Source organism: Chenopodium album, chromosome 22, assembly GCF_948465745.1.
Source record: "Chenopodium album chromosome 22, dcCheAlbu1.1, whole genome shotgun sequence".
Taxonomy (NCBI): Eukaryota; Viridiplantae; Streptophyta; class Magnoliopsida; order Caryophyllales; family Amaranthaceae; genus Chenopodium; species Chenopodium album.
Window position 1 is genome coordinate 34,173,780 of NC_137855.1, and position 11,165 is coordinate 34,184,944.

The window sequence follows — 11,165 nt, forward strand, 5'->3', positions numbered from 1 at the left end:
AATCTCTTAGCCATCGAATATGTTCTTTAATAATAACACTTTTAGGAAAGTATCCTTTGACGTGGGAGAATCAGATGTCTGCCATCTAACGAGACACGTTTAAGTAAGCACACTTTTTGTTATGCCTATTGATCTGGTAGTGTTTTGAATACTAGTTGGTCCCAATTACTGACCGAGTATAGTGTAACACCCTAGGAATTCATTGAATTTCCTTTAAAATCCCCTCTTAACCATTAATTAATGGGAATTTTGATATTTACCACGAAAATCACGAAATTGTTTTTTTTTTACCACCAAAACTTCTCAAACTTTTATTTTACCACCAAAAAACTCAAAAAATTATTTTTCATCACCAGGAGTCAAAAACCATTAAATCTAATGAAATTTTTCAAAAAAAATTGCTTCTTGTACCAAAGACATGCTCTTTGATGATTTTGGGGGTCATTTTGGTCCTTTGAAACTGATTTGAGGTCAGAATTGACAAAGAGTTATCATAATTTTACAGTGATAGAAAGGGGGGGAATTGAAAAAATACGAGGGAGAGAAAGATTTACCTATTTGGAAAGCACCTTTGAGCAATTAAAAATTTGTTCATGAAAAAGTATTTATAAGCAGCTTAAAACCCTATTAAAAGTGATTTGCCAAGACTACCCTTGATGATTAAGGGGTTTGAAATGAAGTAAGAAAGCTAGTTTATGGAAATATCTACCCTAATTTAAATTGGCTTTCGTGCAATTAACTAATTCTATTTCCATTTAAAATAATTAAGTTCTTCAAATACTATTTAAAGATATTAATTTTAATTTATAATAAATAAGAAAATTATGAGGTCTTACACCCAGGGCTAAAAAAAGGTGGCTCATTTTTTAGGGTGAAAAAGTTGTGCTCAAATTAGCTAATAGGGAGGAAAAAAATAGCAGGATTTTCTAGTCATTTTTAGGCCATGCTAGAATTTTAACTAAAAAATAATTTTTTGGTTGCCTAAATCCCCCCCCCCCCAAAAAAAAAAAAAAAAAAAAAATCGGCCGACTCAAACCCGAATTCAAGCCCTAAAATTTTGTCCATATTCACTAATTTTCGGTCCCTTTATAGAAGCACTTTGTCAATAATCTACTTAGAAGTTCATTTACAATACGTAAAAACTAACTAAGAAACTCAAATACTTGTATTTGTTATCTTCATTTACTTCATTTACTTCAAATCCTTGAATCTTTAATATGATATAGTCACTTTGATCTACTTCTTTCTTGACCTTTATCTAAAGGGATGAGACACTTCAATAATCGGAATGACTTATTGACGCACAGATAAACAACTAAAGAACACACCAATCTTCCTCAAAACTCAAAAAAAAAAAAAAAAACACCAATCAATTTAGGTTCTTGTCATCACTTCAAAACCTTAGGAACCTAGCACCATATACATTTACACCCTATACGCACTAAGAAAGCAAGGATAAACATATCTGGTACGAGTCTTACCTTAGTTACTAAATCTTACAAAGTGATGGTACTTGGAGGTGAATTTACCTCTCCCCGTACTCAAAGTATTTGACCTACAAATATCAGATAAAAAAAAAAAACCACAAGGGTTCATGTTTGATCTGAAATCTTCTCCTAACCTTTACAAAAATGTACATAGAAAATGTATATGCTTTTTGTTGGATGATAATAAGCTCCCCATTTAATTTTCATGTTTGTCTCATTTAAAATCTTAAGATTCTCATGCATGACAAATTAAATCAAACAATTTAATAATTTCTCATACTTCAAAACTTGATCACGTGAGATCTTGTTAGATTCGTCTTGATTGTTATTTTTCAAATATGTAAATTCATACTTTCTCTGTTCCCCTACTATTACACCTTGGGTAGGGGACACGAATTTTAAAAATGAGAGAGAAATAATGAGGAATTAATATATGGACCCATGTGATCGATAAGGAGAGAGGAGAGAAAACATGTGAAAATAAGAAAATGTACGATATTTGTGAAACTTTCTAAAATGGCATGGTAATTGTTGCAATATTTTGTGTGGAATGAGAAAGTACATATGTTTATTTCATTTAATATAGTATGGGTGTCGATTATAGTGCACCTACCTTAGCATGTGTGAATATGCTTATAATAACATGTTAAGGACGAAAAAGTAATGAGCCACCAATAAGTAATTAAGGAACTTGCAAATGTATCATGGATCATTTAAGACAACCATGAATAGGGACAAATCGAAAGACAACAATGGATTGATCCATGAAGCTCACATCCCATTTACAATCCATGAGATTACAAACTCTATATTATATTGGCCTGGTCTTAAACCATAATTGGATTCAAGAATGATGGTACGAAATTGAATTAGTAAGTCCATTCCACCAATATTGGCCTCTAGTCGATTGTTGTATCGACACCTATTAATTTGCAACCTAAAAAACATATAAATAATATTCAACTAGTGTTCGGCCCGGGCATTGCTCCGGGTGTTACTTTAAGTATTTTTATCATATTTATTATCAAAGAGCTTGAAAGAATTTTATTGTCAGAAATTATAATACTCGTATTACAATAACAATAATACATAGTTTTGAATAATTTTTGCTTTTATTTCTAATATGTATTTATATATTTATGTGCATAGAGAGAACAATATAAGTTTATAGCTTGGATGGTAATAAGTTGGTCTTCATTCAATGAGATCTTGTGTTCAAACCTTATTGTATGCATTTTTGGTTAACCATAACCTGAAACAAATATATGCTAGAGGTACACGTGGCATATTGAACGATGATGTGGCATTATGCTGGTGCAAGAATAAGATACACGTGGCACATTGACATTTTTAGGAACGCTTTTTAATATATATATAAGTATAGATTCGCTCCAAATAATCTATGTTGAATTTAATTTGTTGAATTTAATTTGTTGAACATTAATGCACACATAAATCTAATTATTGTGATTACTTGGATTTAGCAACAAGATTACTGAGAACCTAAACCAGTTGTCCAACTTATCTTATTAAGCATGATTTTCAATTTTAGGTCTTAATTAAAGTAAGCAATACTGTGTTAAAGACAAATAGAATAAACAAACATAAAATAATGGAAGCAACTTGATAATAATTAAAGAACGAATTAATGCATCCTATCATAATTATTAATTCTAATTTAAGCAATTATTATACAATTCTAGGCATGATACTAATATGATTAATATAACAACTAAACATGATAGTAATATTTGAAATCAATTCTAGACATGATATTTATAGGAATAAATATTGTAAAGTTAATTAACCTAAACGTATAATTAAAATCTACTTACGTTAATTGCGGACCTTTCCACACTACATCATAATAGAACGTTAATAAATTTCAATAAAATATTTAATCAAGTGAATGAATTAAATTAAAATAAAAGAAAGTGTAGATTTTAAATCCTCATTTTTTCACCTTTCATGTCGTGGAATGCCGACAGAGTTTTGAGTAAAGTTTGAATGTTTAGGAACACTTAGAGGAGAAATTGTACTCCCTCCATCCCATATTATAGTTCATGTTTGTGTTTTTTCACGGTATTTAGAAATGAGAGAATAAAGTAAATGAAGTACATTAAAAGTGGGCAAAAGTTAGACAAAAGTATAAGGCATGTGGATAATTTAACGGGAGAAAAGTGAAAAGTCCAATTATAGACCAAAGTTAGAGAGAAAAAGTGGAAAAAAGTACAAGGATTATTGATAATCTGAGGGTATAAATTAGGAAATTCAATGAAAAAAGTTAAGAAATGATGGTATAATGATCTTTACATATTATCCAAAAATAGAAATAGAAACAACATTTTGAGTCTCCAAATATTGAAAGTAAAAACTATATTGTGGGACGGAGGGAGTAGAAGATTATATTGGAAAAGGTGAAAGCTTATTCAAAATAGAGTACAAGAAAAGAAACACAATTTTTTGTATGCGGCCTGTTGTACCATGCGACAGGGGTTACTCGAGTTACTCAGTCAGGGGTTAGACGAGTTGATGGGGTTACTCGAGTTTCTCAGTCAGGGGTTACTCGAGTTGTTGGGGTTACTAAAGTTACTCGGTCAGGGGTTACTTGAGTTACTACTGACCGAGTAACCCTCAAGTAACCCCCGACCGGGTAACCCTTTGACCGAACCGCTTAAGTAACCCCCTAACCAAATTACTCGAGTAACCCCTGACCAAACTCTTAATTTAAATAACCCATGATCGAGTAACTTGAGTAACCCATAACCGAGTAACTCGAGTAAACTATGACTGAGTAACCCCTCGAGTAACCCCTAACCGAGTAAATTAGCGCGTGATGCACCTCACTTAAGGAATACGAGAATATTCCTTTTATTTTCTGCTTTACGCGTTGTTCGGTTGTTTTTTGTGCTTTAAACATTCTCAAACTTCCAAATGAGCTTGGATTGATTTGTATGCTAAATAACTATGGGCTTGAAAATAAAAGAAAAGGGTGACAAAAAAGTATTGGGCTAATGAAAAGGAAAATGAATGAATTTAGGTTTCTAAAAAAAAACTCAATTATTTCTTCTGTCCAATACACTATGGTAGTCAAGGGTTTTTACTTATCATTAAGTTTTGGTCAAAGAGACATTTCTTTGTGTTTATAAATATTGGGTTGAAAACTATGCAAAAAAAAAAAAAAAAAAAAAAAAAAAAAAAAAAAAAACAAAAAAAACATGAGACTATAATAAATAAATAAATTAATTTTATTAATTTAAAAATAAAAATAAATAAATAAATAATTAAGAGGGAGTAACTTCTTCTAAAGGTTTTTAATGAGTGTCAACTTATTTTCCATCTTTTATGAAAAAAAATATGATTTTATACCTTATCAAGAAATGATTTTATGGTACAAATAAATAGTTTTCACACTTCTCTAATGGTCTAAGGTGTGAAACAAATCAAGGTTGATTTTGTTCCTTATTAGAAGATAACAATAATTTTGAATACATGCATAAATAAAGTGGTAGAAGTTTACATATCATCATAAAACCTAAACAAATTGGGCTTTTTCTCTCTTCACCTTTTCATATTCTGATCAATAATGGAGAGCAATTCGAGTAAAGATGAAGAGAACCCATCCAAAAAACAACTAAAAATCATGTGTGATGTTATAGATCTAGGTCAAAATACTCCATCCGTCACCCTCGCTAATGATGTTGTTGAACACATCATATCTTTTTTACCCATCAAAGAAGCAAGCCAAACATCAATCCTCGCTAAGAGGTTTGAGAAGTCATGGCAACATTCCAAGCACTTGTGCTTTGATTATTTATTTTCAAGAAAATTTTATCAATTTCAACCTGTTAACATTGTTGATCGTGTCATCATGCATCACTGTAGTGAGAAAATTGAAACATTTAAGCTATGTCTGAATTCAAACAATATTGAGCATTTGATTAATTTATGGCTTGTTACAGTTTTGCATAAAGAGCCTAAAGAAGTAGACTTGGATTTTTTAATGGGAAAGCCTTATGCAAGTCCTTTACAAATTCCTTTTGAAATTCTTGATATTAAATCTATACAAACTCTAAGAATTTCATATTGTGTGGTAAATTTACCGTCCAAGTTTAAGGGTTTACAATTTTTGCACTCTCTGATCCTAAGGCATATCAATCTAAAACGATCTTTTGTCAAGACTGTAATTGATAATTGTTCTCTCCTAGAACATTTAGAAATTGTACAATGTCATGAAATCCGTCAAATTAAGGTTGATGCAAGAGCCTTAAAATTTTTTAAGGTACTAAAAATTCTCGATTGTTATCAACTTGGTTCAGTCTTTGTAGATGCTCGGACTATGAGCAATTTCCACATTGATGGAACCCCTCGAAATTTGACTTTTGGAGAAAAACAAATGTTTGAACTAAGTGATGTAATGCTCGATTGCGAACGTGTGTCGCTTGCTATCAATGTGCAAAAATTGAAGAAACTTATGATGGACATCGCACATGTTAGAGTTTTGACTATCAGTAGCACATTAATTGAGGTACGCTTATTTTTTTTATTTTATTTTTTTTTGGTAATTGCACCATTTTAGTTTCACGCTTGCAATGCATATTTTATGTCATAAATATTTTAAATTATACTTTAGTAAAAATTAAAAATATTAATATTTTGTAGTTATAAATCGAGACTAATCTAAAAATACAACATATGAGTCTAAAGCTGTCGATTTGGGTATTCGGGTTGGGTTTGAGTCGGTTCATTGTGAGTCGAGTCAACTCGGTTCGGTCATTTCCTTTTGATTTTGAGTCGGGTGCAGATCGGGTAAATAATAGGTCGGGTTAAATTTGGGTCGGATTTATAACAGGCCGGGTTAAAATCGGGTTTCAAAAAGTGATAACGAGTTAAGGGCATTCTTGGGTTTGGGTCGAATTAAGTTCATGTCAATAATTTGTCGGTTTAATTTTTATTCAGATCAGATCATCTCCATAATGGGTCATGTCGTGCGGGTCTCAAAACCCTGAATTAACTCGGGTCTCAATTTGCAAGTTGGGTCATATCCTGTTCGAGTCACCATTTTGTCGGATTTAAACATGCCGGGTCATGATTGTGTTGAGATAATAAATATATTCTAATGCCTAGAAATGAGCATGTAACTATAGTTTATCTTAGTAAGGAGTAGTATGTATTGACTATTTAACTTCTCATAGTAAGGGCCTGTTCTCTTACGTTGAAATTCAGTTCAGTTCAGTTGAGTTCAGTTCAGTTGAGTTCAGTTCAGTTCAGTTCAGCTCAGCTCAGTTCAGTTCAGTTCAGTTCAGCTCCTAATTTCCTTCTCTTATAAAATATTCATTTCAGTTCAGTTCAGTTCAGCTGAGTTCAGTTCAGTTCAGTCAATGAGAACAGGCCCTAACTCGTGAGTGTACAACTAACATAAATTGTCATTAAATTCCTATACTTTTTGTGAGAAACTACCTAATAAAACCAAAATTTTGTGAGAAACTACCTAATTAAATAATATTGTAAGAAAGTATCTAATAAAAGGTAAAATGTCGTAAAATACCACATTTGACCGAATTTCCACTGTTGACTTAATTTTACGACGTTGATCCACCTTAAAACACCCCCCGAAACTACCGTGAGGGTTGATTTCCAAGATGGTAAGGTTATTTTCGGGGTAGTTGGAGGACGTTCCGAGTTGGTGAGGGTAAATTAGTGCTTCAGGATGGTGGTTTTTGGGGGTTAGAGGTGATGGTTTTCGGGTTGAAAGGTGTTTTAGGTGTGGTGAATTTCAAGCAAAATGTGTTAGTTTTGGGAATGAAACGGTGATTTCGAGAGTGTTTTGAGGTCGGTCAACGGTGGAAATCCGGTATGAGTAGTATTTAACAACATTTTACCTTTTTTTAGGTTGTTTTTTACAACATGTTCCCTTTATTAGGTAGTTTAATATAACATTTTTTTTATTAGGTAGTTTCTCATAATTATTAAAATATTGGTTTTATTAGCGGCAAATCCAAGTTGATCTGCCAGATTAACGAACTTTGTTGATCTGGTGGCAAACTAGTAAATATGAACGTTATTGTTCATTATTTTAATTTTACTTTTTCTAGCTGTTGTTTTATTATTTTCAAGTTGATCGAAAGCGACATATAACAGTGAAAGGGGGCTTTAGTTTTCATTTTCTCTCTCTTCCTCGATAATTCCCCCCCTCCTTCTATCAATTAATAACACCAACAAAGCAACAAATTTATCAATGTATATATTAATTTATCAATTGCACAAAAGAATGAGGTAATTTCATTTTAATTTCGCAAAGTAATTGTCGCAAATCAAGTACGGGCTGCCATTGATGAATCTCAGCTTCAATGGATAATAAAGGGAGGCTCAGCTTTAATGGTGAACGGGGGAGGGAAAACTCATCACCTACCCTTTAGGGTTAAACATACCGTACCCTGTATTTCTCAATTTGTTTCTAGGGTTTTCGTTTAATTTGGCGGCGAAGCTGCTGTTGGCGTTGGGGATGTCGAAATTGAAGTAGCTTTAAGCTAGATGAGTGGGAGGAAGAAAATGTTGGTATTGGTGATGTCCAAATCGAAGTAACTTGAAGATGAGTAGGATTGTGGGAGGAGGAGGAAGAAGATGAAGGTGGGTGTGAGGAAGGAGAAAGAATAAGATGAAGGTTTGTATGTATGTGAATTGTGTATATCTCAAAACATTGAAATTAAAAAAGAATGGAGGAAGTACTTGTTAGATCTTGAAAAAATAAATTTTGCAAGGTGGTCCCTATCTTAATTAGTAGATTTTTTACATTGATAAGTTTAAGAAATCATTTGTATGGTAACAGAATTGAAATTTCACCCCGATTGGAAACTTAATAATTAAGGGTGGTGCTAGAGCTAGGCAAGACCCCAGTCGACCGTTACAAGTACACGCTTTGGAAGCTGTGTTAGGTTTTTGCCATGTCGAATGGAATCAGATCATGTCGTGTAAGTGGATCATCTTAATATAATTACACACATGTCATCCCAAATGTCATACGTTTGCTAACTTTTAAATAATTCATGGCTTATTAACAATTATGTTGTTCATGTCATGTCATGCTTATGATATGGTTGTGACATATTGGAAAAGTTTTGTATTGACCTAGCCACCTAAGTAGGTTCAATTGAATCAACCCACGCTTTACCTTATTAATTCGTTACATTTTATTATTTTTTTTGAAACATTTTATTTATATTATTAATGATGGAGTTGTTTGTCATGCTAGGATCTTTTTGCAGCCTTCAAAATTGGAAAGATGAACGGACTACATGGTCTCTTTCATGTAAAGGAACTCCAAGTGCTTATGAAGGCCACAAGCATTTGCAATCCATTTGACATTATTGCTTTTGTTGATAGATGCCCAATTATTGAGAGACTTTTCATTGATGTAAGTATCTCTTAGACTTTGCTTTATATATACATATGTGGTGATAGTAAGCTAGTTGTTGAATTTGATATATTCCTTATCACAAACGAAAAAATTATACACCTTAATACCTTATTCATCTCCAAGGCCGGCTATTAGGTTGTGCAAACAACACAACATCACAGGGCCTCATGTTTCTTAAGCCCCCAAATTTTAGAAAATTTAATTTAAGTATAAAGATTATATATTGAGTAATTTAATTTTAGTTTTAATATCAATTACTTATGGCAAATATATATTCATATCTATCCCCATTCAAGTAGGTATCAACATAAACTTACACCAACATTACCACTTAACCGGAAATTCATTACCTTCCTATTACCAACCTTGCCTCAGATTACCATCTATTACTTGCGTATACTTACTTGGTATTATAAAATTCAGTAAAAGTTTTTACATTTAATTTTTTTATGGAAAAATTGTGAGAAAAAACCTTTGTAAAGCACCATTTTGCGAAAAAAAACCTTTTAAAAGCTTTTTGGTTAAAAAAACCACCACGCTTATTTTATTTATTTATTTATTTATTGCTAGAGGAAATTTATTCCTTAATTACCCTCTAATTAATCTATACTTTATTAGTATTTAAAAACTCAAACCAAAAAGACATGTGTCCTCATCCTATTACACTTCTCCATCTTCTTTTCCAAGCCAATGTGCCACATGTCATCTTATATGTTTAATTTTTTTTATAAATATCTTTCTTCACTCTTTCATTAAACCCTTCATCTTCATCTCCCCTCTTCAATTCAACCTTTTCCTTTTCTTATTTAATTTTAGTTCCCCCCACCTTCTTTTTTACAAAGCTTCATTATGAATCAAAGTCTAAAAAGATAAATTTCTTTAATCATGGTTTTTGTTACACATTACACCCATACTAATTTATTGATATTTCCTCACTCATCTCTCAATACAATTATCTATAAACAACCTGTGCATTGCACGGGACAGAAGGCTAGTTACACTCTAATTTCCTTCCATTTCTTCTAATTTCCTTCGGCAACCTACCTCCCCTGCCGGCTAACCTCCCTTTCCCCCTTATCCCCGTTGGCGACCTCCACCTCCTTGGTTTTGAAAAACCCTTATAAATTCAATTCACTAAACATGAATCTATTACAACATGTTCTTTTCTGATAATCCCAAATTTGGAAAAATTTTAAATTGATTATTTTTTTTAAATTAAGCATTAATTACATTGATTAACATCAATTTAATCTAATATATATATGTTCAAAGTTAGAAAGAACAATTAAATTTAAGAAAATAACAAAACTACATATAAACCTTAATTCTTTATATCAATTATGAATAATATACAATAATACAAATAATCATCATCAAGGGATTACAAACGATAAACAATAACTAATAATAATAATCTTTTATCATTATTATCCTTTACAATATATAAGTAGCATAGTCAAATTGCTTGTTCTCTTTTGTTAATGTGTACATTTTTGACAATTTGGTATAAATCCATTTCAATTTGTTTAGTTTACATATGTTTTTAACAATAATCTATTTATCTCATTGAACAGATGCAAAACTTTGCTTTTCAACAAACAAACCAATACTTGATAATGAAAGATAATCTCAAATTCGAGCAACATGATGATAAACGCCTATCCTTCCTGAAACTAGTGAAGTTCTCCAACTTCAACTTCAATGATTGGGAAATACAGCTGCTCAAGTTCTTCCTGATAAAGGTGCCAAATATGGAGAACATTGCTGTTTTTGCGTCGAAGAACTACTGCCTGAAGCAGCATCCTTTTGCTGTTGCTGAGTTTTTAGAGTTTGCAAACTCTTTGAGATCAACTCCTACAATCAAAGTGGTTCTTTACGAGTACAATGACAAAGAGGATGGTGTTATTGCTCCTAAGCATCGACCCTTCAACGAGCTCTATCCTTATTGATCGGTCTATTTTGCAAGGTTATGAACTGTTATGATGACTTGTGAGAGTCATGTTAAACTTTTTCGTTTTGTTGTTGAAGAATAACTGCAGTTACTGCAGACTGCATCCTACATTACATGTAGGCGTTTTGATGTTTAAACATTGTTTCTTTTTCTTTGTTAATCGACCTATTTGATAGGTTATGAACTTCTGGTTATGACTTGTGAGAGTCATGTAAACCTTTTTTTCATTTTGTTGTTGAAGAATAACTGCGGTTACTGCAGACTGTATCCTGCATTGCATGTAGGCGTTTTCAAGTTTGAACATTGTTTT

General features: G+C 32.1%; 2 protein-coding genes across 3 annotated transcripts; both read left to right on the forward strand.

Annotated features, from left to right (window-relative positions):
• The first annotated feature begins 5,073 nt into the window (after positions 1-5,073).
• Positions 5,074-6,464, forward strand: LOC145604238 (FBD-associated F-box protein At1g61320-like). The gene is made up of 2 exons (XM_081660173.1): positions 5,074-6,015; positions 6,447-6,464. Exons 1-2 carry the CDS (start codon positions 5,074-5,076, stop codon positions 6,462-6,464), a joined length of 960 nt encoding a protein of 319 aa, XP_081516299.1.
• A 1,276-nt stretch (positions 6,465-7,740) lies between these two features.
• On the forward strand, positions 7,741-11,100 carry LOC145606175 (putative FBD-associated F-box protein At1g61330). 2 transcript variants are annotated; one of them, XM_081662225.1, is made up of 3 exons: positions 7,741-8,458; positions 8,740-8,901; positions 10,479-11,100. In XM_081662225.1, the coding sequence occupies exons 1-3, from the start codon at positions 8,432-8,434 to the stop codon at positions 10,851-10,853; spliced, it is 564 nt and encodes a 187-aa protein (XP_081518351.1). In that variant the 5' UTR covers positions 7,741-8,431; the 3' UTR covers positions 10,854-11,100. The 2 variants fall into 2 exon arrangements, with proteins under 2 accessions (XP_081518351.1, XP_081518352.1); XM_081662226.1 differs by having other exon boundaries at positions 8,753-8,901.
• Positions 11,101-11,165: the final 65 nt, after the last annotated feature.

Bases quoted from the DNA above. Each gene is read 5' to 3' on its own strand.
- LOC145606175 (XM_081662225.1), top strand. From the start codon at position 8,432: ATGTCGAATGGAATCAGATCATGTCGT. The intron at 8,459-8,739 runs GTAAGTGGATCA...TTGTCATGCTAG, and splicing joins ATGGAATCAGATCATGTCGT to GATCTTTTTGCAGCCTTCAA. The intron at 8,902-10,478 runs GTAAGTATCTCT...CTCATTGAACAG, and splicing joins TTGAGAGACTTTTCATTGAT to ATGCAAAACTTTGCTTTTCA.
- LOC145604238 (XM_081660173.1), top strand. From the start codon at position 5,074: ATGGAGAGCAATTCGAGTAAAGATGAAGAGAACCCATCCAAAAAACAA.